General features: G+C 26.7%; 2 protein-coding genes and 1 long non-coding RNA gene across 4 annotated transcripts; all 3 read right to left on the bottom strand.

Annotated features, from left to right (window-relative positions):
• Positions 1 to 2,032: 2,032 nt before the first annotated feature.
• On the bottom strand, positions 2,033 to 2,560 carry LOC119672843. The gene is made up of 3 exons (XR_005251959.1): positions 2,396 to 2,560; positions 2,257 to 2,339; positions 2,033 to 2,173 (listed from the first exon to the last, which is right to left on the bottom strand). It is a non-coding gene; the product is annotated as an uncharacterized LOC119672843 (long non-coding RNA).
• Positions 2,561 to 5,101: 2,541 nt separating this feature from the next.
• LOC119685041 (glycerophosphocholine phosphodiesterase GPCPD1) lies at positions 5,102 to 7,015 on the bottom strand. The gene has a single exon (XM_038099231.1). It carries the CDS (start codon positions 7,013 to 7,015, stop codon positions 5,102 to 5,104), a length of 1,914 nt encoding a protein of 637 aa, XP_037955159.1.
• A 6,371-nt stretch (positions 7,016 to 13,386) lies between these two features.
• LOC119665717 (glycerophosphocholine phosphodiesterase GPCPD1-like) lies at positions 13,387 to 21,946 on the bottom strand. 2 transcript variants are annotated; one of them, XM_038074958.1, is made up of 4 exons: positions 21,811 to 21,946; positions 19,216 to 19,333; positions 17,847 to 18,089; positions 13,387 to 15,446 (listed from the first exon to the last, which is right to left on the bottom strand). In XM_038074958.1, the coding sequence occupies exons 3-4, from the start codon at positions 18,048 to 18,050 to the stop codon at positions 13,542 to 13,544; spliced, it is 2,109 nt and encodes a 702-aa protein (XP_037930886.1). In that variant the 5' UTR covers positions 18,051 to 18,089; positions 19,216 to 19,333; positions 21,811 to 21,946; the 3' UTR covers positions 13,387 to 13,541. The 2 variants fall into 2 exon arrangements, with proteins under 2 accessions (XP_037930886.1, XP_037930882.1); XM_038074954.1 differs by having other exon boundaries at positions 19,209 to 19,333.
• Between the last annotated feature and the right edge of the window lie 1,159 nt (positions 21,947 to 23,105).

Here is a 23,105-nt window from a genome sequence, read left to right on the forward strand (position 1 = left end):
AGATAGAGTTCCTTTGCCTAGTATATACCTATAACATATACTTTCAGCAAAATTATTTCTACTGGAAAAATATAACTATTTATTATAAATAAAACAATGGAATTTTTATTATGTCGTTTAACTCAAATGTGGATAATCTATATTGGACACTTCCTCATTCCTAACAATAAAATCCAATTTTCGGTTTATTGTAAGGAAACTTCTTCTATCTACAAATCAATTAAAGAATTTATTAAAACTATATGCATAACATAACTTTGAAAGAGTTTTAAACTATAAAGAGTTTATTTAAATATTAAACTAGGAAAAATGATTCTATTTGGATGCTGCTGATTAAAGAGCGAGCAAATTCAAACAAAATATTTTGGTTCTATCCATTTTTTTTCTAATTATAATTGTGCATAAGATGTGCAAAAAGATTTATTTAAATTTTTAATAATTTAACAAAGGAATTTAAACACTTTATGTAGATAATCTAAAAATTCGTTTGATTTATTCCATTCCAAACTACGAAGAACTACGTTTTTTATTTCGTCTTTTATATCATCTCACTGCAATCTCTTCTTTCCTAATTTAAGATATTCCTTTTTTCTTGCATATATTTTCTCTATTTTGATTCATTCTTGCTTAATTCTGATGATGAGAACGAAATTGATTATTCCCATAAGCGTAATTTATAAAAGACCATTTCAGATTCTCATTATTCCCTTCTATTCTTCTTCAATACTTGGTGCTCTACTAAGGTTTTTATTATTTTTATTCCGTGTTTTAAATGTGAAATGAAGAACTTAACTTTAGAATTGAAGCACGAAGTATTTACTTTTAATTTAAAAATGCTCGAATTTAAAAAAATTAATTTTAATTTAATTATTTTCTATAAAATCAGAATGATATGAATATATAATTGAATTTTATTTATATAGTATTCAATATAGCTGTAAATTACCAAATATTAATTATTATAAAAATTAGCATATATAATACAAACTATTAATTAATAAATTAATTAGATTAAAGAATTATATGTTTAATCTATATACTGAAAATGTGGGTTTTAAAAACAACAAATAGCAGATCTTTTGAAAAATTTTATGGACAATGATAGCAAACTCAAAATACTCATAGTTCAATTGGTCAACATAGTTTCACAAGGCATTATTATTAGATCACTTCTATGCAATCTATATGCATCTAACTTACCGGCTTCGTCAATAATCACCGCTCGTAATACTGATAATACCGTTTTTTTAGCAGAACAATCGAAAAAGCAACAGCTTCCTTACAATCGGTGGTAACTTCTGTGATATCATGAGGCAAAAAGCAGTGCATTGAGCTTAACTATATCGAATCAATTCATGTATATTGATTTTGGTTTAAAAAATGTATCATATAAGCTTATATATATATATTATAAATACAACAAACATCTATTATACTTACAAAATATATTCGTATTACGCTTAAAACAAAATTGAACATTTGGGAAAATTTTAAATAAAATTTGTTTTAAAATTAAAGAAAATTAGTAATGCAAATGGTCAACTTATAAGAAATTACTTTATAAAGAAATTTTAAAACCCATGTAGACATATGCTATAATCAAATAAAGTAAAAATAAAGTGCTTCGAAGAATAGTTAATGCCCTTCAATGTCAGAAACTGGTAAATTTAAAGGCAATAGTAATAATTAATTCAAGTGCCTTTCATAACCTAGTCTTCAGAATTATCTGCAACAACCAGCAGTCGTCACAGAATATAGTACCGGACGCACTCCTTGAAAGAAAAACAACTTTTTAAGAAAGACAGCATTAAGAAAGTATTTAAATGTTGTCAACATTATATGATCAATGATCAAAATTGATGCTGTTCATATTATTCAGATGTTCTAAACACCAAATTTAATCGATTATTCGATTAATCGGATAGCAGCTAAATCTCCAGAATTAATCAAACATCAGGACTTGTGATTATTATTCAAAAATTATATATAATATAAAACTTGTTCAATAGTTTTTATTTATACGTACATAATCTATTTTTTAATTTACCTTCTTTTACATAGAATTTTTATAATTTTTTTTAATCAATAATTTTTTTAATATCGTATATGTGTCGTAAATATGCATACATCATCCTGAATCCAAAGGCACAAAGAGCGTTTTAATAGTTCCTATCTGTTAAAAAATATTTATATTTTTTTGAACAAAATTTTGTTAAGAAAAAAATCTTATAGTTGTTTTAATATTATTTAATTTACCTCTTCAATATTCCTTAAAACCAATTTTATTGTTTTTGTTGTTGTGCTTTATACTACAAACACCACCTCTTAGTATCGTATATCTAAAATTTAATTAAAATTAAAATAATATATAAATACTACTTTACTAACGTTATACGTTACTACTCATCATGGTATTCTTCTGAATTGAATACCAAGTTTAAACTACCAACAAGAGCACTTATACCACATAGGACTGGCGACACAATTTGCTTATAAAGATAGTGTCCGACTTTTCCCAAAGGTTCCATCACAAAAGCAGCCCAAATTTCAACCAACAACTCTAAAGCTTCTCTTAGATTATATTCGCAAAAGAACAAATTTAAATATTATCTTTGATAATTGGAATTAACGGAGCGCGTCGTGTCACTAAGAATATCATCTCATCCATTCTTTCAGGTGACATTATAGGACGGCTCTTAGGAAAACACATAGGTAAGACGAATTGTTCAGACATTTTGAAAATTTTGCTTCCTTGAATTTTTGATAAGCAGAATTCTGTCTCAAAAAATAAAAAAAATTCTGAATCGAAAGTTGAATTTATTTATAAAACTTTCGAGTGGATTTGAAAAAAAATTTGATTCAATTCAATTTATTTTTTTTGAACTCAAAGAAACTATGATTATAACGGTTAAATCTATGTTATTTACAATATTTAAGATAACGAAAATAACGAAATTTTATTACATATAGGTAATAGCTAATAAGAGGTAATAGATGGATGACTTGAAACACAACTGCCTTCCACAGTAAAATTCTGGCTATGGATCCGCTCAAAATATATATTATATATATATAAATATATACTATAACAATTACATCACGTCTCAGAAAGTCTAAATCGATAACAACATCAATTAGATACTGTTGTAGGTAAAAATCAATAGTTTGAGAACAAATTAGCAATCAGTCCTTTCATTTTCAAAACAACAGTCAAGATCATTTCGTATAAGCTGTATGTTGACAAGGATAATCTGTCTCATAGTTTTCTTGTTTCCCTTTATAATTATCGCGTTAGGAGGTCAAAATCTGACATCAACTTGAATGTCTTATCGATCTCCCCGAATAGTACCATTCTTACGTTTCTTAACATTTTGAAAAATTTCTTAACATACTTATATACATCTCGGTCATTCACACAGCAAACACAAGTATCGCAGTTGTATAATAGTTAACACGTACATGACTAACAGTGCAATCAATACACAAAAAAGTACCGACTTAATAAACACAATATGAAGTGATGAAATTCCAAATTTGTGATAGTTTTTGAACAATCTCATGTGGTTTATGTAGTGTCCAACATTATTTTCATCCTATAACGAAGATCCTATTATTATATTTAACATGTGACAATAAAATTGTACCTTATAGTTGAATACATTATATTTCAACCAGTACTTTCACTCCGTTTATATAAACATAATAGAAGTCTCAATATGCTGTAGATTAGATTTGAAATTTAGGTACTTAATATTGGTTTTTTGGTTATTTATTTTGGTTATTGGTTACATGAAATTAATAGGTCACGTAAAAATCAAAGGACTAAAATTTTTGAAATAATGACCAAAATAATTATGTATACATTTGTCAACATTTTTTTTTTTAAAAATCAAAGGACCAAAATTTTTGAAATAATGACTAAAATAATTATGTATACATTCGTCATTTTTTTTTAAAAATCAAAGAACCAAAATTTTTGAAATAATGACCAAAATAATTATGTATACATTTTATCAAAAATTTTTTTATTTAAAATATTTTATATATAAATTTAATAATATTTACATCATTAATAGCATGAAATTAGTTTTATATACAATTTTTTACAACAATATTTTTTATATATAACTATTTTTTTTTAATTTTACTTCATTTTATTATATATTATATCATTTTATTTTATTTTATTTATTACTCTTTTTCTTCTTCTTTTTTTTTCGTTTTGATTTTATTACATTATATTTCATAATTTTTATATTTTATCTTATTTTAATTTTTTTTTTTATTTTATTTTATTTCATTTTTATTTATATATTTTTTTTTGTTATTTCATATCATTTTATTTTATTTTTTTATTTGATCTTATTTTATTCTATTTTTATTTATTTTTTTTTGTTTTATTTTATTTCATATCATTTTATTTTATTTCATTGTATTTTTTTATTTGACTTAATTTTTGTATTTTATTTTATTCAATTTAATTTTATTTTATTTTAATTACACATTATTTTTATATTTTTTTTTCACTTTTTTATTTAATTTTATTTTATTTCATTTTACTTTATATTTATTTACCTATATATACTTCTTTTTATTTATACTTTATATTATTATATTTTATTTTATCTTGTTTTATTTTATCTAATTTAAATTTTTTTATATTGGATTCTAAAACAAGTAACATTAACATAACTATAAGAACTTTGGTCTCAAATAGTTTTGTAAACCTAATATACGATGTAATTAGTAAAAATTGATATTAAGAAAATTTATATCAATATAAAATTATTTACATATAATTTATATTTCAACGATTTTGTTATATATATTTTAATATGAAATATATTTCATCTAATCGTGCTTCAATAATTTATTTTAAAAATTTAACTAATATTTTATTTATTTATAATTAATTGTTTATTATGAGAACACATGACTTCTTTTAAACAAAAATAAAAACTCTCATCAAAAAAATAGTTTTTTAAACTCATATTTACACAAAACAATTCAGAAAACTCAGAAAATTGAGTTTTGCATAAATTAACCAAATCAGAAATATTAAAATTTATAGTTGAAATCCATTCCACCGGAATTTCCGCATTCATCTTTCACTACTAATTCTACCCATTGAGATACATTGACGTTTAAATATTTCATTCAACTCGGAAGCTGCAAAAAAATTGGCCCGTTTACGTTTCGGACCATTCAAATCGATACGATCATAAATCAATCCCGTTGCATGTAGTGTCCTATATGTTTCCAAATTTTCAGTGCTGTTCAAACAATCGCCCCAAAGAAAAACGACTTGTCTCAGTGCAAATCCTGATTTAATGTCCACATGGCCGCCGACAAAATTGTCTGCATGCGGTGCTGTGCCCAAAAGATTTTCGGACTGTGCCAAATTTATGGCATCAAAAAACGTACGAGTTCTGAGGTCCTTAAATGACGGCCACAAAGTCGATTCACCAGTTGTCATAAACATGACAGGAAAGGCGGTTTGCTTATAGCGTAACATTGCACAGATATTCGCATCCATACTGGTAAAAATTAGGGCACGCCCACAACCGAAGTATGTGGTTAACTGCAAAGTGACGTCAATAAAATGATTTTTATTCAAATTTTGTATGAAATCACATTCATCATTTTGCAAAGCTTGTGGCCATTGCAGTTCAATAATTAAGCCAAGGTCCTGTGGCAAATTTTGATAAAGTTCAGCGAGAGTTAAGAAAATTTTATTTTCAATAGTTTCGTTCAATAAATCGGTGTATTCATAGATATATGTGTCTTTGGGTATAAACACTCTTCGTTCTCTCAATTCTGCAAAATTCAACTCGCTCAATAGAACATATTCTAAGTCATATAAACTTTCAATCACAGCATTATCTGCAGCCGTGTAAAACCCGAAGCTATTCCAAACAACGGGCATGTAGTCTTTGGTCGAGTAAATTTCTAATTTAGCCATATCTGCTTTCAACTCATAAGCATATATAAAACTTCTCAAAGTATTTTCCATTACTGGTGCATTAAAGTGAAAAAAACTTTTACCTATGCCGCGATTGCCTACATCCATTATGGGCCAATTGCGTGGCCAGTAGTGATGAAAACTGCTGCGCATAGTCAACTCCGTAGCATTCGGCAAAGGCGCCAATAACAAATAAGGCAGTTTTAAGACACCGATTTGATGACCATCGGAAATTGTGTGTATAGGCAAGTTAAGCACTCCCTCAAATCTGTGTATATCTTCCAATGTTATTCGCGCACTACCAATTGGCACACCATCCAATGTCTTCAATATCAACTCGTATGTGCTGCTCGTCTCAATTGTCTCTGTAACGCGAAAAATAGCAACATCTGCACCTTCAATAAACGCAATGCCATTACTTGGTTGTTTGGTGAACTCTGCATTCTTGTAGGCATATTTCACGACCTCAATTTCAGCTTTAGCATGTCGGCTATGTAAAAATCTGCCGTTTTCATTGAGAACATTTAATTTAAGCACAAATTGCCGAAGTCGTTTCATTTTAGCATTTTTATTGAATTTGATATGTCGCGCCCATATAAACTGAAACTGAATTACGTATTCATGCCGCAACCAACCACGTTCAGTTTCCACCACACCGTACACCTCGCCAAATTTATCACCGTCAGCTTGACTAAAAATCTGATAATACTCCAAGACGCGCGCATGTTGTTGACCTTCCCAAGCGATTACGCGCTTTTTACCGTTTTTGTTAGTTTTATACACAAAATACCGATAATGCATACGTTCATTAGCACAAATATATTTCTTCAAATACCAGCGTATACGGTTTCTAGTCTTCAGTTTCAGACTTTTTTCGATACGCCATTCACCGAGAGTTTTATGATCGCCCACAACCGCCACATGTTCATCGCCTTTTAGGGCCTTATCGAATTTCACTTTAAAGACCCTTAATAGGGGCATACATAAATAGTTTCGTGCACTTTCCCGATTTTCGAGTTCATCCATTTCCGCAATACTCAACGGGCCTGACATCATTTGGCCCTTAAGTATATCAGTCTTTAAAATTATGCAAATCAGTAAAAGACATGCGAAATTTACAACAGTTTTTTGCTTTAAACGCGTTCTTCGGGTTCGTATTCGCGAACGCGTTTGAGCCATACGCTTTGTTGGCCATTTGGATGTAAAATGAATAACTTACTCATAAACTCAACGCTACATGCCTCCACATGAAACTCTGCAATACAGTGAACTCTCAATAAAACTAGCTTAATAATAAAAGTAGTTATTATAAGTTTAAAAAAATTTCTATTCCACGGCTACGAAAATATTTACGAAATATTAATAATTTATAATGGAATTAAAGTATTTATATAAGCAATTAATTATTTATATCAAATTATTATAACTTATTAATTTATTACAATCTTTATTTTAATTATGTAGTCATTAATTCATTTAATCATTTATTTATTTATTATTCATTTATTTATTTTTGTTGATTTCAAAGCATAAAACCTTTTACTTAATTATGTTAATTACCTTATTTAGTATTTTTATAAGAAAATTATCTTTTATTTTAATTAACTTTTAATACAAAAGTATTAAAATGGTCTTATGCGAACGTCTATTTCGGAAGTCCATTTTTCAATACTACCTACTCGTAACATTTAATATACTCCATGTGTAGCATATTTACCCGCCTATTCTGTGAACTTGACAAATTTGTCAAATATTGACAATTAGGTAAAATTTTTATCAAGCAAATCTTGACAAATTTTATACCTCAATCAAGTACGTTGTGCTTTTCACCACAGTATGGTGAAAAGTGTTTTTTATAGAAAAATCAAAAGCAGTGTCTCAACTAATTATTATACACATATTATGCATCATTACTTTTATTTTATTTAATTCGTTATTTTCTATTTAGAATTTTATAATGAATATAGATAATTTCAAAACTATTATTATATTTTTACAATACTATAATAAATCATCATAAAATCGCTAATAATGCCATCTAGAATTTTATTATAATTATTTTTATAAAGTTTGTAAAATTTTATTTTATTACTTTAATAAATAACTATAAAATCAGTAGTTATGCTGTTTTTTAAAGAGTATATATTTTATTTTTCAACAACATTTATCATCTTGACAATTTATTAATTATTTATTTTATTTAATATATATAGCGCAGAACACCAAAACCTTGACAAATTGTCAACCTTGACAAATAAGGAAGAAGGTGAATAATTAACAAATTTGTGAAGTTTACAGAATAGGTTCGTTAAGATACATATAACAGCGTTAAAAATAACTACGTTTTTATTTACACCTAGATTTTATATAGAATTATTATAGTGATGTGTTCATATAATTAACATAATAAATATGTATCATATCAAGTTGTCTTTGTATCGAATTGGAGTAATCATTAGTTCTTTTTCTTTACAACAGTCTCATATCGCACCTTACAAATGAGGATGAGAAGATCCCTTCTCCTTCCCACAAGGTAAGAATTTCTTTCCTAGATCTCTAGTCATGATAAAGAACAAATCCCTATTATTACAAAAAATGTGACTTATGGTCCAACATATAAGAATTTCTCCGCAAACCTGGCTAGTAACAATAATTGGAACTAAACTTCTCATCTCAAACTTTTTCCTTTGGGATAGGGCCACTAGTTGTAGAAAACTAACATATATTTTTTCACTCTGTCCTCAATTCTGTTCTGATTTATAAGAATGAGTTACAGCATTATCAAATTACTAAATACATATTTAGATAATATGTATGAAAATCTGATAATATATATAATAATATGTATATAATAAGAAAGAAAAATACAGTAGGGTCTTCTTAATCCGGAGAATGTCTCAAAGCAAAGTTTATTCGGATTACCAAAATGTTCAAATTACCACAATTTTTTTAGTTTAGCAAAACTGTAAAAATTTATATGTTATATGTAATTATTTTATGTTATTAAAAGAAAACGCCGCTTCAGCTGTTATAATAAAATCTTAATCTAAAAAGAGGGAACTAAGACCTAAATTAGCAGGTTTTAAATCATATTTATCAAAACATTGTAGAAGGTCACAACATTATTGAATAGAATATATACTAAATATATAGAATATATATTAGAATATATATTATATTAAGAGAAACATTTTCAAAAGCTATTCGTGAAGAGACATCACGTTATTTTTCATTCTATAGGTAAATACAGCTAAACACTATATTAGCAGGTAAATTAAGAAAAATCTGTTTATGTACTAAATCAGAAAAATTAAAAAAAAAATTAAGGCAAAAAAAAAATATATGTACCCGAATCTTTAGCGATATATCTTTTTCAAATTTTTTTCAATATAGACATCCAGATTATGCAGTTTCCAGTTTATCGAGAGCATACTATATATCTGATATATTATTAATAAAATCAAATGATTGAAATTTCTAATAATTACAAATATTTTTTATCATTATTTTTAATAAATTCCTTCAATTTTTGAAGTCAAAACAATATTTTAAAAATAACTTATAAACAAATTGATTACACAGAATATATTGCTTTTAAACTGAATTAATTAAGACTCTATAAATATAAGTAGCATAGATATATGTATGTATTTATGTATACTTGTAGATTTAAATATTTTAATCCATTAAAATTTTTTTCTTCTATCAATTATATTATTTTTTTGTTGACACCAACTGCGAATATTAGATTTTTATCAGAGGTTAACTGTAAGAACTGCTTCAAAGAGCAAAAGATTATCATTAGTAAAATAGTTTCTTAATGCTCATCGCGTCTATAAATTAAAGACGAGCTTCATGTACAAGATAAAAATTTATAAAATTTAAATTAAAAAAAAAAACAAAAAATATTTTTTTAATATTTATTCAGAAACAAGTTTAACAAATAGTTTGATTGTTCGTTAAGGTGAATCACAACTTGAACTTTCGCTGTGGTTCATTAGCCAAAAAGATAAAGATTACTCAATATTTTTGGACATATTTAAGACAATTCGGTCTAATGAACAGAAATTCCAAGAAGTTTTGCCGAAAAAAAAAAAATTTAAATAAATAATACTAGTTTTAATACAAGTCGGAATTAAAAATAAAAAAATAATGCAATTATTTTTTTTTTGTGTTATTGTATTAAGTTAAAACAAGGCAATTGTTTTACGATTTATTACAAAGATACTTTTTTTATTTAAAAAAATCATAAAATCACAGTTATACTCAATTTTTATTTATTTAAAATGTTAACTATTGGTAATAGTTTTATAGTTGTTGTTGTTGTAGTTGGGATTTGAGTTAGTGCTATTGCGCACTTTTACTCTTTTGTATCTGGGGGGCTTATCCCTGCCCCACACTAAGCTTTAACTATACTAGAATTATTATCATTTATTAATCTTTTAACTGATGACGGACCGTAGATCAGCATATCTTCCTGTGCGTCCTGAGGTGGACTTAAGGTTTGTTAGAGTGGGGTTGGGCAACTTATCAACTTTTGTGAATAATTTTAGGGCTCTATCCTTGATATATTTTTTCACTGAGTCGATCCTTAGATCTTTATGCATGCCTGTTGTGCTAATATACCAAGAAATCTTAATTAGTCTTCTTAAAGCCAGATTTTCTTCTAGTGAAACTGTGAATAGTCAAGAGAAGACTTTTAAAGAAAAAATTTCATTCTATCTTTTGAAATAAACACATAAAAGTGAAATTTAAAACTATTTCATCTCTTATATTCATGGCAATACTTAAACTTGACAACATTATTTATAAATATTAATGTTCTTAATCCAAAAATTGGACAATAATTTTTGTAATTGGATTAATTACCTATGGCGAGTCCATAAAAAACACAAGAATCAGCACATGAAAGTAAAAATTAACCAATTTTTTTAAATAAAATAACATATATAATTATCAGTTTAACTAAGCGGTTTCTTAACGGCTAATTTTTATCGGTATAAGTATGTATATAGTAATATAGACGGCTCTGCTAAATTAAGTAACTTTATAATAAATGACTTTATATAAACCAATATGAATTTATCGAATTAATGAACTTAACGAGTCAAATGTAAACTAGTTAATTAATGAACTTAACGCGTTTCGTAAACTAGTTACTTTCATTAAAAGAAATAAAACGAGTTTAAATGCTAAAAATGCAAGATACAGTTTTATTTCAGATTTATAGTGCAAAACAGATTGTCCCCATATTCTTAATGGTTGTCCCTTAATGACTGTAGGAAAGCTTCTACAGAGACGATATACAAAGCATCTCTTCTAATAAGATATTCTGATTTAATACATTAAATTTTGTTTTTTATGATTATTTATTTATTCACACCGAAAACAAATAACCAGCCATGAAACATTAAACAACGTATTTTAAATATATCACATTAGATTTTTTTTCTATAACTGACAATATTAATGACAAAATATATTTACATCAGTTTTTTCTTGCAAAATTATCGTAAGTTACCGCACTTTTTGTCACATTTATTTCACCTATTTGAACGAATTTTTATCAATTAAACTGAAATCACTGGAGAACTTAATCCATATCATCAATAGCATTAACTCTTTGAATAGTTATTAATATTATGATAATTACGAGTATTATTTTGGCCACAAAAAAAAACGAATAAAAAAATTATTCAAATTTATTTAGATAGCTTTATTACTAGTTACTTATTAATCATTAATTACTTATTACTTTATTACCAGTATTCTTTACCAAAATCTCCAGATTCTTCAGATTGTGATCTGCCAGGTATTTATTCGCATTTGAACAACAAATTCCAAAAGTAATCTCACAGCAGAAAATCCAATTCTCTCATTGTGATGCCCTGTAGAGATATCCAACTTACCTTTTTAAAAAAAGTACCTCTTTAAAAAAGTACTTTTTTTCCATAATACTCTATGACATACGTATATATTAGTAGAATAATTGCTCTAAACATCTTTTACAGCGTATATCTGTACTAAATGCGATCAATATGAATCTAAGTTATATATTGTACATATATCAGCAAATATATAGCTTACTGTTTTACAAAACATCTGGACCAAAGAATCTTTTTAGAATCTTACAGAGAGGTTTATCTTTTTACAAATAAAACTGGTTTATTGAAAAGGAAAGAATATAGAGTAAAGAAAGAATATAATACTATACCCCGTCTCCAATAGGATATATGACTTGATCAGTGCAATATGCTTTTAGTGAAATACAAGCTCAAATTAGTCAATTATTTAATGTAAATATATCTTAAATCAATATTAAATTGCACTATTAACAGTAGAGTCATCAGAATCAGATGAAGCAGCAAACTGTATGATCAATCCTAAAGAAACACTAACTCCATAACTAACATAATACCTAGCTAACATGATATTGAAAATAAAACAAGAATTTTAACGAAATAATTTGTTGTTTTTCTTGATTTTTATTTTTAACAATAATTTGTAGTATTTGACTAATTAGTCTAATACATTATATTTAAAAATTTTTGGTCATAGAGCAACAAATATTTAAATACTTACAAATGTTATTAAAGCCAAGCTATAAACAATAGTTCTGTCATACAGATTTGAAAGCTGAAAACATCGGGAATCTTTTTCCCAAAAGATGTTGTAGGCCCCAACTTGTGCAAAAAAATAATCTAATTAAGACCCATATATGAAGTTAAGTTAAGACCCATATGTGACATTGGATGATTCTACATTATAAAACTTAAATAATAGTTAATCACACCAGGTATTACGATGGAATCCTAATAAAAGTTATTTATGATTTCAAGGATATATACCGAGAAGCTACAAAAAAGGTTTGTACTTTGTTTCTTAAGCTACATTTTGAATAAAAGATAAGAATAAGCGTGCAAGATTTTAATAAACATTATTGTATAGATAATTGCTTGCCCTTTATTTTTGTATAAATCTTAATTATATATTCTATTTCTATTTATATTATACAAATATATCAAATATGTTAGTTTGATTTTCATCATTACTTTAATTTTACAACCCACTATACCCATATATATAATACATATAACCCTTCGTTCCCAATGCGATATTTCTCGACAATTGAGTAATTTTAAATTTTATTTAATGCTTGTACTATTTTTGTTTTTATTTTATTTTATTAAATGTTTACTTCATTTATATTATGATTTTAAAAATTAAGAATTTATTAACGCCAAATAATACCTGTAAAAAAGCAATTTATTTAATCTAGAACAACTTATGACAATATTCATGGTATATTTGCAAATATTTTATATGATATATGTATATGAGTACACATGTAAATAAAAGTGTACTATTGTATATTTATTCTAAGCAAAAAATAAAAAACATTTAATTTTTTTTAATTGAATAATTTAATTATAAATACAAATTTCTTGCTCCTTAAATTATATCCTAAAACTCACGGTTCAAATTTAAATATTTAATAATCCAAAAGCTTTTTTTCTTAATTAAATTTTAAAATTAGTTTACAAGCACACAACTCAAGCATTCAAATTTTATTCCCACTCTATTTGGATTTCACACATTTCGGTTTATAGGTTTCATGCAATACAATGGACTTAAAGAAAGACTGTTTTTTACCATCAGGCAGATAGAGGTCAGTTCGATCATAGCATATGGCATTCGCTCCAATATGATAGAAGTATTTAACACGTTCCTTTGAGTTAATATCATCACCCCAAACTAAAGTTGTCTGACCGAGGTTATTTGCTTTGGACATAAGTTCCATACCATCAGAGCCCAGAAAATCTTCAGCATGCGGAGCCGTACCAGCCAATTCAAAAGCTTGAGCGTGATTAATAGCCTGCTCGAAGGTACGTGTACGGAGATCCATATATAGAGGCCATTTTCTAGTTTCACCATTTGTTAAAAATAATATTGGAAAAAGGTTTTGCTTAAACCTCAACATGGTGCAGAGGTCAGCATCAAAACTCGAAAATATTAAAACACGGTCACAGCCATGGGATAGCACAATATTTATGACCTTATCAACAAAAAAATTTTTATCAATACTTTGTCTAGCTTGTCTTCCTCCATTTGCAGTATGCTGTGGCCATTTTATTTCAACGTCAATACCCAAAGACTTTGGCATCTCTTCCAGCACTTCATTTAATTTTGGAAAAACACGGTGAGTACGACGTTGTTCAGCGTTATGCGAAAGATATTCCACGGGTTCATCTTTAATCAAAGAAAACACACGAAGTTCCTTCAACTCTTCGTAAGAAATATCTTTAATTAACACTAAACTTAATTGTTCGGCATCGGTTATAGTAACACCAGCTGGTGCTGTACGCACACCAAAATCATGATAAACTACTGGCACACCATCTGATGTCAGATGCACGTCAAGCTCTATCAGGTCAGCATTTTCTTCATAAGCTCGCAGAAATGATGCAATAGTATTCTCTCTTTCTGGCGGCGGATCTGTAACATAACTTCTTCCATTACCACGATGACCAACGTCTAATTTCGGCCAACTCTGAGGCCAGGATTGCGAAAAGGTAGTAGCAAAATGAAGCGTCAAATCGGTGAAAGGTTTCACAATCAAATATGGTAAATACAATTTGCCAATGCGGTCAATGGAATTAAATTCAGGTTTCGTTATGGTAAGCGATAAAACACCTTCACTGCCGATCAATTGCTCCGGGGATATAAATGCCTTTGCAAGTAAACGCTTATTCGATGAAAGAAACTGTATTGCAAAACTATAACACATCACATTTTGCAAAGTTATGTGAAAAATAATGATGTCACCACTTTTGTACATAATTCCATGAGTGTTTTGCATCTGAAGTACACTGTCGCCATACTTCATTTTCACAACTTCAACACTAAGCAGATTATCATCAAATACTGGTTCCAGTTTCTTATTCAAAGGCACAACCTTGATGAAAATGTTTTCTGGATTAAAATCAGTGTCACCGCTTATGCGAAACATGGCCTCACGATCGAATTTGAACTGAACAATCGTTTCGTTTGTCAACCAACCACGACTAACCTCAGTTTCATTAGCTGCCTGCTCACCAAAACGATCTATCAACACTGAAGCTGATCTCTTTGGCTTAACCATGCGTGGCTTTCTGTGTGTTTCCCAACGCCTAATTTGCTTATTACCATCGTCGTCTTGAACGTAAATAAAATATCTGTATTGTACACCTGTACAACACGGCAGTGTTGCATTAGTGCTCCAAGTGAATCTATCCCGCTTAAATAATAAAACAGCGCGGTCCATTTGCCACTCTCCAAGGTTAGGTGTTTCACCCGTTAAACCAACGCGCTCGTTGGGCTGTAAATCGATATCTAAGCGAACTGTGAACTTCCAAAATATAGTAGCGGAGGTAGTCGGCTCATCGTTTGCACGTACATATTCATTATCGCTATAGTCGGCTACAGATTCACCAAATTGTTGGCTCTGAATTAAGAGAAGCAGAAAAAAAATGAAGTTATTAGTTAAAAGAAAATTCAACATTTTTAAATGAGTTGTTATTTTATGTTGAAAATTTAATTCAGAGAAAAACGATCAGAAGCTCTGTTCTGATCAATTCTGCTGTTACAACTGATCTTAGTTTGTTTTCGATTTTTATGATTCGCAAAGAAATCTTTCTCTCTATTCTTGATAAGATTTATTAGAGGTCAAACTTACTATGTGATGCGTATATTTATGATTTTGTTTTTTATTTTATTTTTACAGCTGTGATTTATGCAGACTTATGACTATGTTTGAGTCCATAGACGTGCCTATTGGGATTCCAGACAAAAGAGAATTTTTTTTTATTAATCAACAATTGTATTTAGAAGTACGCATCATACACTTGGATATATATAAACACATATGGTGTTTATCAGTATTAAAAAAATATATTAAATGAAAACATAATTTCTAAACTGAGAAAAAAATGTTCAAACCCTTAAAAAATCTGTTTTCTAAGAACTGATTTCTAGCTTTGAACTTTGAAACATCAGATTGCGCTATTAAATACTAGATTTTATAATATAATGCTTATTTATGTTGAAAACACAAGCTATGGGTCTCATGTAGTCTTATATGTGAAATCTCATTCAATAATAGCGGCTACTCTCAATAGTAAATGGCTTCAGCTTATCTCGTTTAGTTATTAAATCTGAATCACGTGTTTCATAAATAATTAAATTTTATTGAATTCTATTTATAAATAAACAAAGATTAAAGTGAAGCTTTCGTTTTAATTTTATAGACTTTGATGGCAGCAATGTAATCTATGGATAATCTAAATACAGTAAAAACTAATGAATTCTGCTAAATTGAAAATATAACAATTTAAGTAAATATTTAAAAATAAAATAATTTTTTTTATAATATTTTATACAAATATAATAATAATATATGTAGTGATAAAAGTTCACTTAAAGAAATAAAACAGTTTTTAGTTGGGAAAAAATATACTAACATATAATATGTAGTATTCAGACATTAAGCATTATGCCTAATGCATGGTTACTTATTTGGTCTACTATAGTTTATTTATATGTACTACTATAGTTTTATTATATGGACTACAGTAGTTCAATTATATGCACTGCTTTAGTAATTCAATTATATGCACTACTATAGTAGTTCAATTATATACACTTATATAGTAGTTCAATTATATGCACTACTATAGTAATTCAATTATATGCACTACTATAGTAGTTCAATTATGTGCACTACTATTGTAGTTCAATTATATGCACTACTATAGTAGTTCAATTATGTGCACTACTATTGTAGTTCAATTATATGCACTACTATAGTAGTTCAATTATGTGCACTACTATTGTAGTTCAATTATATGGTGTACAGTAATTTAATTATATCGACTACAGTAGTTCAGTTATATCGACTACTGTAATTCAATTATATGGACTAGTTTAAGTCAATTATATGGACTACTAGAGTTGAATAATATTGAGCACAGTATTTCAACCATATGGACTTATATCAATCATATTTGAAATATATTATAATATAATATATTTAATATATATTAATATAAAATATATACAATATATATAAATATATATAATATAAGGTTGCACAACGATATCAAATAAGAATAAAAGTTGATTTTTTGATATTATTAGGAAATATCTATTAGGGAAACCAAATGAATCAGATGGGTTGACCTACATGGCACAGAAATCACTACAACCACCCAGTGTCTACACTAATCAGACTTTGAAAATATTTTTTGCTTATATTCTCACTTTTAATTTTTATTTCCATATATATATTTATATGGTATATACTGTACATCAATTATATATAAATACCTAACGAACATTTGCATTACTTATATAAAGAATGGTTTTAAATGATTAGTTATCTATTGTTGTTGTTGTATTAAAAGATATCTTTAAAAAGAAAACTTTATTATGTGAATAAATGAAAGATTAAAAAATTATTCTCATTTACGCCGATAATACCATAGAAGTTTTAGTAACTATTGTGACTATGTTGTTCTTTTTTGCTACTCTGTCCGAATATCTATTACAGAAGGGTTCCTAACTCATTACTCCATAATCACTAATAGAGTAGACTTTACTTTCTATACAGTTTGTAACCACACCTACCTCAATATCCACAATAATATAAAAATTCAACAGACTCTTTTTTTTAATAGTATGTATGTAACCCGATTTTTATAACTTATAAAAGTTTATATCTGTGTTAATGAGCAAACATCATATACGCATTTCAAAACAGTGCTATTAAAATAGTTTACAATTATATAAATTATTCATTTGGATACATTTTTGTGAAAATAAGTAAAATATTTTTATTATGATTTACCTCTAGTACATTGTTTCTGAAACTTGAAGCATATTTAACACCACTAAAATTCATTTGGCGTTCTCTCTCATTGTTCACTAACCAGGAACGTGTCAAGGCTCTTTCTTGTCTTGGACGGCGAGTCAAAGTTGGACTTCTTTCCAATTTTTTATTTACTGAAAGCAAATTTCTTGCAAAATTTTTAACTTGATTTAGTTTAAACATATTTGTTATTTTCTTAATTCTTCATACAAACTCTTGACACTTTTGATAATAAATAAAATAAAATGAAAATAATCAAATTCAAATCAATTTTATAATTTATCATCAAGAAATGAGCATTTTGTCAGTATTACGGAAACTTAATCAACCAAAACTTACTTCTCATATTAACTACTGAAGCAAGAAACTATAGTATAAATGTGAGCGAATACTCAGTTCTATTGATTTCAATTTTAAATATAAACAAAGTGAATAAAATTCTCTATTGCATTCTCTATTAAATTACAAGAATTACTAAAGACAGAAGTTAGCTATTGTCTAACATTGAAACTTACAATTTTATCAGCAATCTTATGGATATTTTTTAACGGAGGTATAACTATTACATAAAAGATCTATAATATATAAGGAGAGATAGACACATGCTAATTAATTGTACTATTAGAAGACTACACCAAAAATGTATTATTAATTTTTGAGTTCAAAAACTACCGCAAGTAAAAACTTGCAAACTAATTAAAGACACTTAAACTCTGATCACCAGAACTACATATGAACTTAAGAGAAGAAAAGTATATAAAATACAAAATTATCTTATGAATGCAAGGATTAAACTCCTAATCATTTTCCTGTAAACTGGGAACGCTCTTAATAAAAAAATGTTGGTAACGAAAATGGACCTGACTATAAGAAGCTTAAAAGCTTTGCAAATCCTCAGATTTTATGTATAGCTTTGCAAATTATAAATGCTTTATATGAAATTAATTCTTAAGGGACCACCCACTTTGCCAAGAAAACGAGTTTTAAAAATATTTTTCATATCTAAACAATAGATCTTTCCTATCTAATCACGATCTCTCCTAACCAGCTCCACAACCGTGTAATATAGTAACAGTGCAAAGCAACAACAAGATATTACATCATGAATACTTATATTTTGTTGTTGTCACGAAACTGTGTCACCATGTTACTCGATTACCAATCTCATTACTTCAGATCGTGAATACCCTTAATTTATTTAAAATATATTCACAAAATGTATATTCTTGTATTCTTTAAAATTTTTTAATTGCCATCGGCAAATTCATTATAATATAGAAAAGAAAAAAGCACTGCGTTATATTTCCTCTGACAAAATACCCGATTTTATTATATATTTACCACACACAGATTCAGAACTTCTTAAAATTCCACTTTTCCAATGCAAATCTTGCAAAAAAATTTTGCAAATGAACTCCAAATATTGAAACACTAGAAATTTACAGGCGTAAGGTACAGACACTTCACTGAAAATATTATTTTCAATTAAAAATAAATAATTTAATAATAATAAATCAAATATAAATATATAAATTAGTAAGCTATACATATATGGTATATAACTATATAACATAGTTATATTGTTTATCAGATCTTTATTCTAATTATATGATTTTTTAGTAATAGTTGTTTTTTAAAAATATATAAACTATTTCAAAAATATTGAGCTTATATTTATATTTAATACTAATGAAGTACTCACGATAACTAAACAAATAATAAGCAAAACGATTCCAAAATTTTCCTATTTACTAAATAAAATTTGAATTACATCCTCAGGGCCATCAAGATTGATCCCATCTTAAAATACATAAACGACAGAGCCCTGAAATTATTTGCGAAATCTTGCAGACTTACCAACCCCGCGTTATCAAATCTCAGAATGGTTACAGGCTCGTCGGGAAGGTTTGCAGATCTGAGGTCAATTATTGCTTAGTCTAATGAAGTGATAAACAATAATCTAGTCAAGGTGTAGAGAGGGGTTTTGAATAAACCTCGAGTTAAAAAAGAGTATAAGTGCTTAATTACACTAGCTCAAAACAGCTTTAACATAATAAATAAAATAATATTTATACAGAAATACTTATAGTTTCAACATAATACAGCTTCAACATAATAAATAAAATAATATTTATACAGAAATACTTATAGTTTTATGCTATATTATACATAATTTAATCATAAAAAAATTTCGTTTTACAAAAAACCAAATTTATATTAAACAATATTTTCCAAAATTTTTATATACCTCCCTATCTATATGAATATATAAATAATATTATATAAATAATATAATAATAATAAATATTTGTAATATTTATTTAAATATTTTTCAAAAGTTATATATATCCTATATAAAAGATATATACATACATATATCTATATATTTTTTTCATAAAAAAATTTCGTTTTACAAAAAACCAAATTTATATTAAACAATATTTTCCAAAACCTGCCTATCTACATGAATATATAAATAATATTATTTAAATAATATAATAATAAATATTTGTAATATTTATTTAAAATTTTTTCAAAAATTATATATCCCTATATAAAAGATATATACATACATATATCTATAACTATCAATTTTTATATATCAGTTAAAAAGCTTTTCTCACAGCGGTTAAAATTTTAAGAAAAATAAAGCTTCTCTAAAATAAACTTTTATGCACATAAAGTTTTCTAATGAAACTGTTATAAAAGTTTTTCTGAAAAATTCTTTTTATAGCAATGTCCTTATAATTTTTATGCATAAAATTATAAATAAAATTATAGGAATATTATTCATTATTAAAGTGTATGAAATTATCTGATGAATTTTTGAATGCAGACCTAACCATACCTATATGTTAAATATGAACAGGTAGTGAATCAACCCAATAGGCAACTTTTTAGTAAACGTATCTGAATCTGTTATTTTTATCATTTATTAAAGGGAGAATTCTATAAACCACTAAACCGATAGTCAATTGTGCTAACATTTCTATATAGAAATGATTAAACTTTACTTCAAACCAGAAATTAGATAACATGCAGATGTATGTTTACAAAATAATTGGTATTCTTCATGATATACCTATCTACCTAACTATCTATGATCGGTATTCTACCTATCATTGCAAACCTAAATTATTAACTCTAACAAATAAGCTGATATATCTTTATTTCAGCATATTTGTGATTCAAAATAATGAAGTTTAATATTTCAAATAAAATCCAAATAACAGCTATACAAAACCGATTGTAACTGCAAAAATTGTAAAAAGCTAATATTACACCATAAGACATGTCTTATGACATGTCAAAGAGTGTCAGATATTGTAGTCAGATAGTCTGAATACATTAAAACTACACATCTGTTTTACCTTCTGACAAAGTTACTTAGTATTTAGTATTTCGTTTACATTGCTAAATAGTCTAAGCTTAAATTAATTCCTTATTAACAATTATACACATATGATAGGACAAATATTGTAGTAATAATATGAATGAAATAACTAGATAAAACATATCAGAGAAAAATATTTATAAACATTGACTATAGCATAATTTAGTACTGCTATAAACGTATTTATATCAATATATGAATGAGATTATATTAAAAAATATTTTTATATGTTAAAAATTATACAGTTTTAAAATATCGATGTATGTATATTACTACAAATAAATTTAAAAAAATTAAAATATTTAATGAACTCCTGAAATGTTTTTAAAAAAAAAATTGTTGCTCTAAATATATACTAATTGTTATGTAGATAATAATTAGCATTTAAATTTTGTAGATAAACTAAAATTATACATCCTACTTATGGATATAGTAATAACAGAAGAATCTATAGCAATACCAGCTTATTACTTATATTAAAAATCCTTGGTAATAGTAAGTTTATACAAATAAAACTTAATGCCATATAAGAATTTTGAAATTAATTACCAGTATTTTTTGAAAAGTTCTTTAAATCGACATCAGTTTTGAATATGCGTCATTCTTGACTCAGAAATTTTGAAGAAAATTCCAAATTTAAGTGAAGTTAAAATTTTATCGGAGCGAAAATTTCAAACACTACTGAAAAATTTCTAAATAATGTTTAGAACTAATTTTTATTTCTTATTGAAATTTGATATTTGAAAGAAAAGTTGAAACATAAAATAAGGTTAACTTTGTTAAATTTTTTTCTAATTAAAAATTTCATAAATCGTAAGATTATGCGTCATGTTTTACAGACAGCCAAATCACAAATGATCACTGCAATTTTGCACTCTACTTGTGGTCATGACCAAAAAGATACGTTATACAACACTGTTTTGACCAATGTGACGAGGCTCAGAAGGCCGTCACTAAATTTTAAACTTTCTCTAATTTTCTTTAATTTTAAAAACTAAATTTTTTTCATTTCATATTGAAAACAACACCAATTTAACATTTGACATGACCATGACAAAGTATCCGGAATTTATAGTCTTCAAAACGTATGGTCAGAACACCATATTTCGCAAAGAATTCTTTCGAATCTCTTTTTTACCTGGCATGATCGGGTGTGAATTTTTCTGTTATAAAAGTAAAAAATATAATATTGTAGAACGTGTTTAGAATAGATAATGGTTTTAAAAAAACATTTGTTAAAGAAGGTCAAGACTACGTTTTAAAAGGTTAAGACTACGTTTAAGAAATAATACAAGGCTATATATAAAAGTTATAAAAGTATACGTCGAACAATGTCATGGCTCTTTTACACTTGATAGTGCCTTATTTGAAATTTACAAAATAACTTCGAATGACTGATAATTTCTTGTGTGCTTATTAATTAATTCCGGACACTTTATACATAGAAGTATTATTTCTCAATATATTATTCGGATTATTGTCTACATATTTTTATGTTAAAAAATTAAGTTCTCACATAATAACTCGATTTGAAGAAATAAAATTGTGTTTCTTGAACTACAAGTTATGTTACCTTAATTAACTTATAACTAAATTATTTATGGTCTTTTAGAACCTATTTACATAGCAAAAGTAATTTTAATTTTAATTCTATTTTTGCTCGTTTGATTCATTTAAGTTAAAATTACAATCCAATCCTACACAAAATCCTGTCATGTGTGCAAAATCAAATTAAAATTTAATTAGTAATTTGCAATAATTTAATTTTATAACGATATTGTAAATAATTTTTATAAACTAAAGTAAAACAAAACCAAATATTATTACAACTTTTGACACTTTCA

Source organism: Teleopsis dalmanni, chromosome 1, assembly GCF_002237135.1.
Source record: "Teleopsis dalmanni isolate 2A chromosome 1, ASM223713v2, whole genome shotgun sequence".
Classification (NCBI taxonomy): domain Eukaryota; kingdom Metazoa; phylum Arthropoda; class Insecta; order Diptera; family Diopsidae; genus Teleopsis; species Teleopsis dalmanni.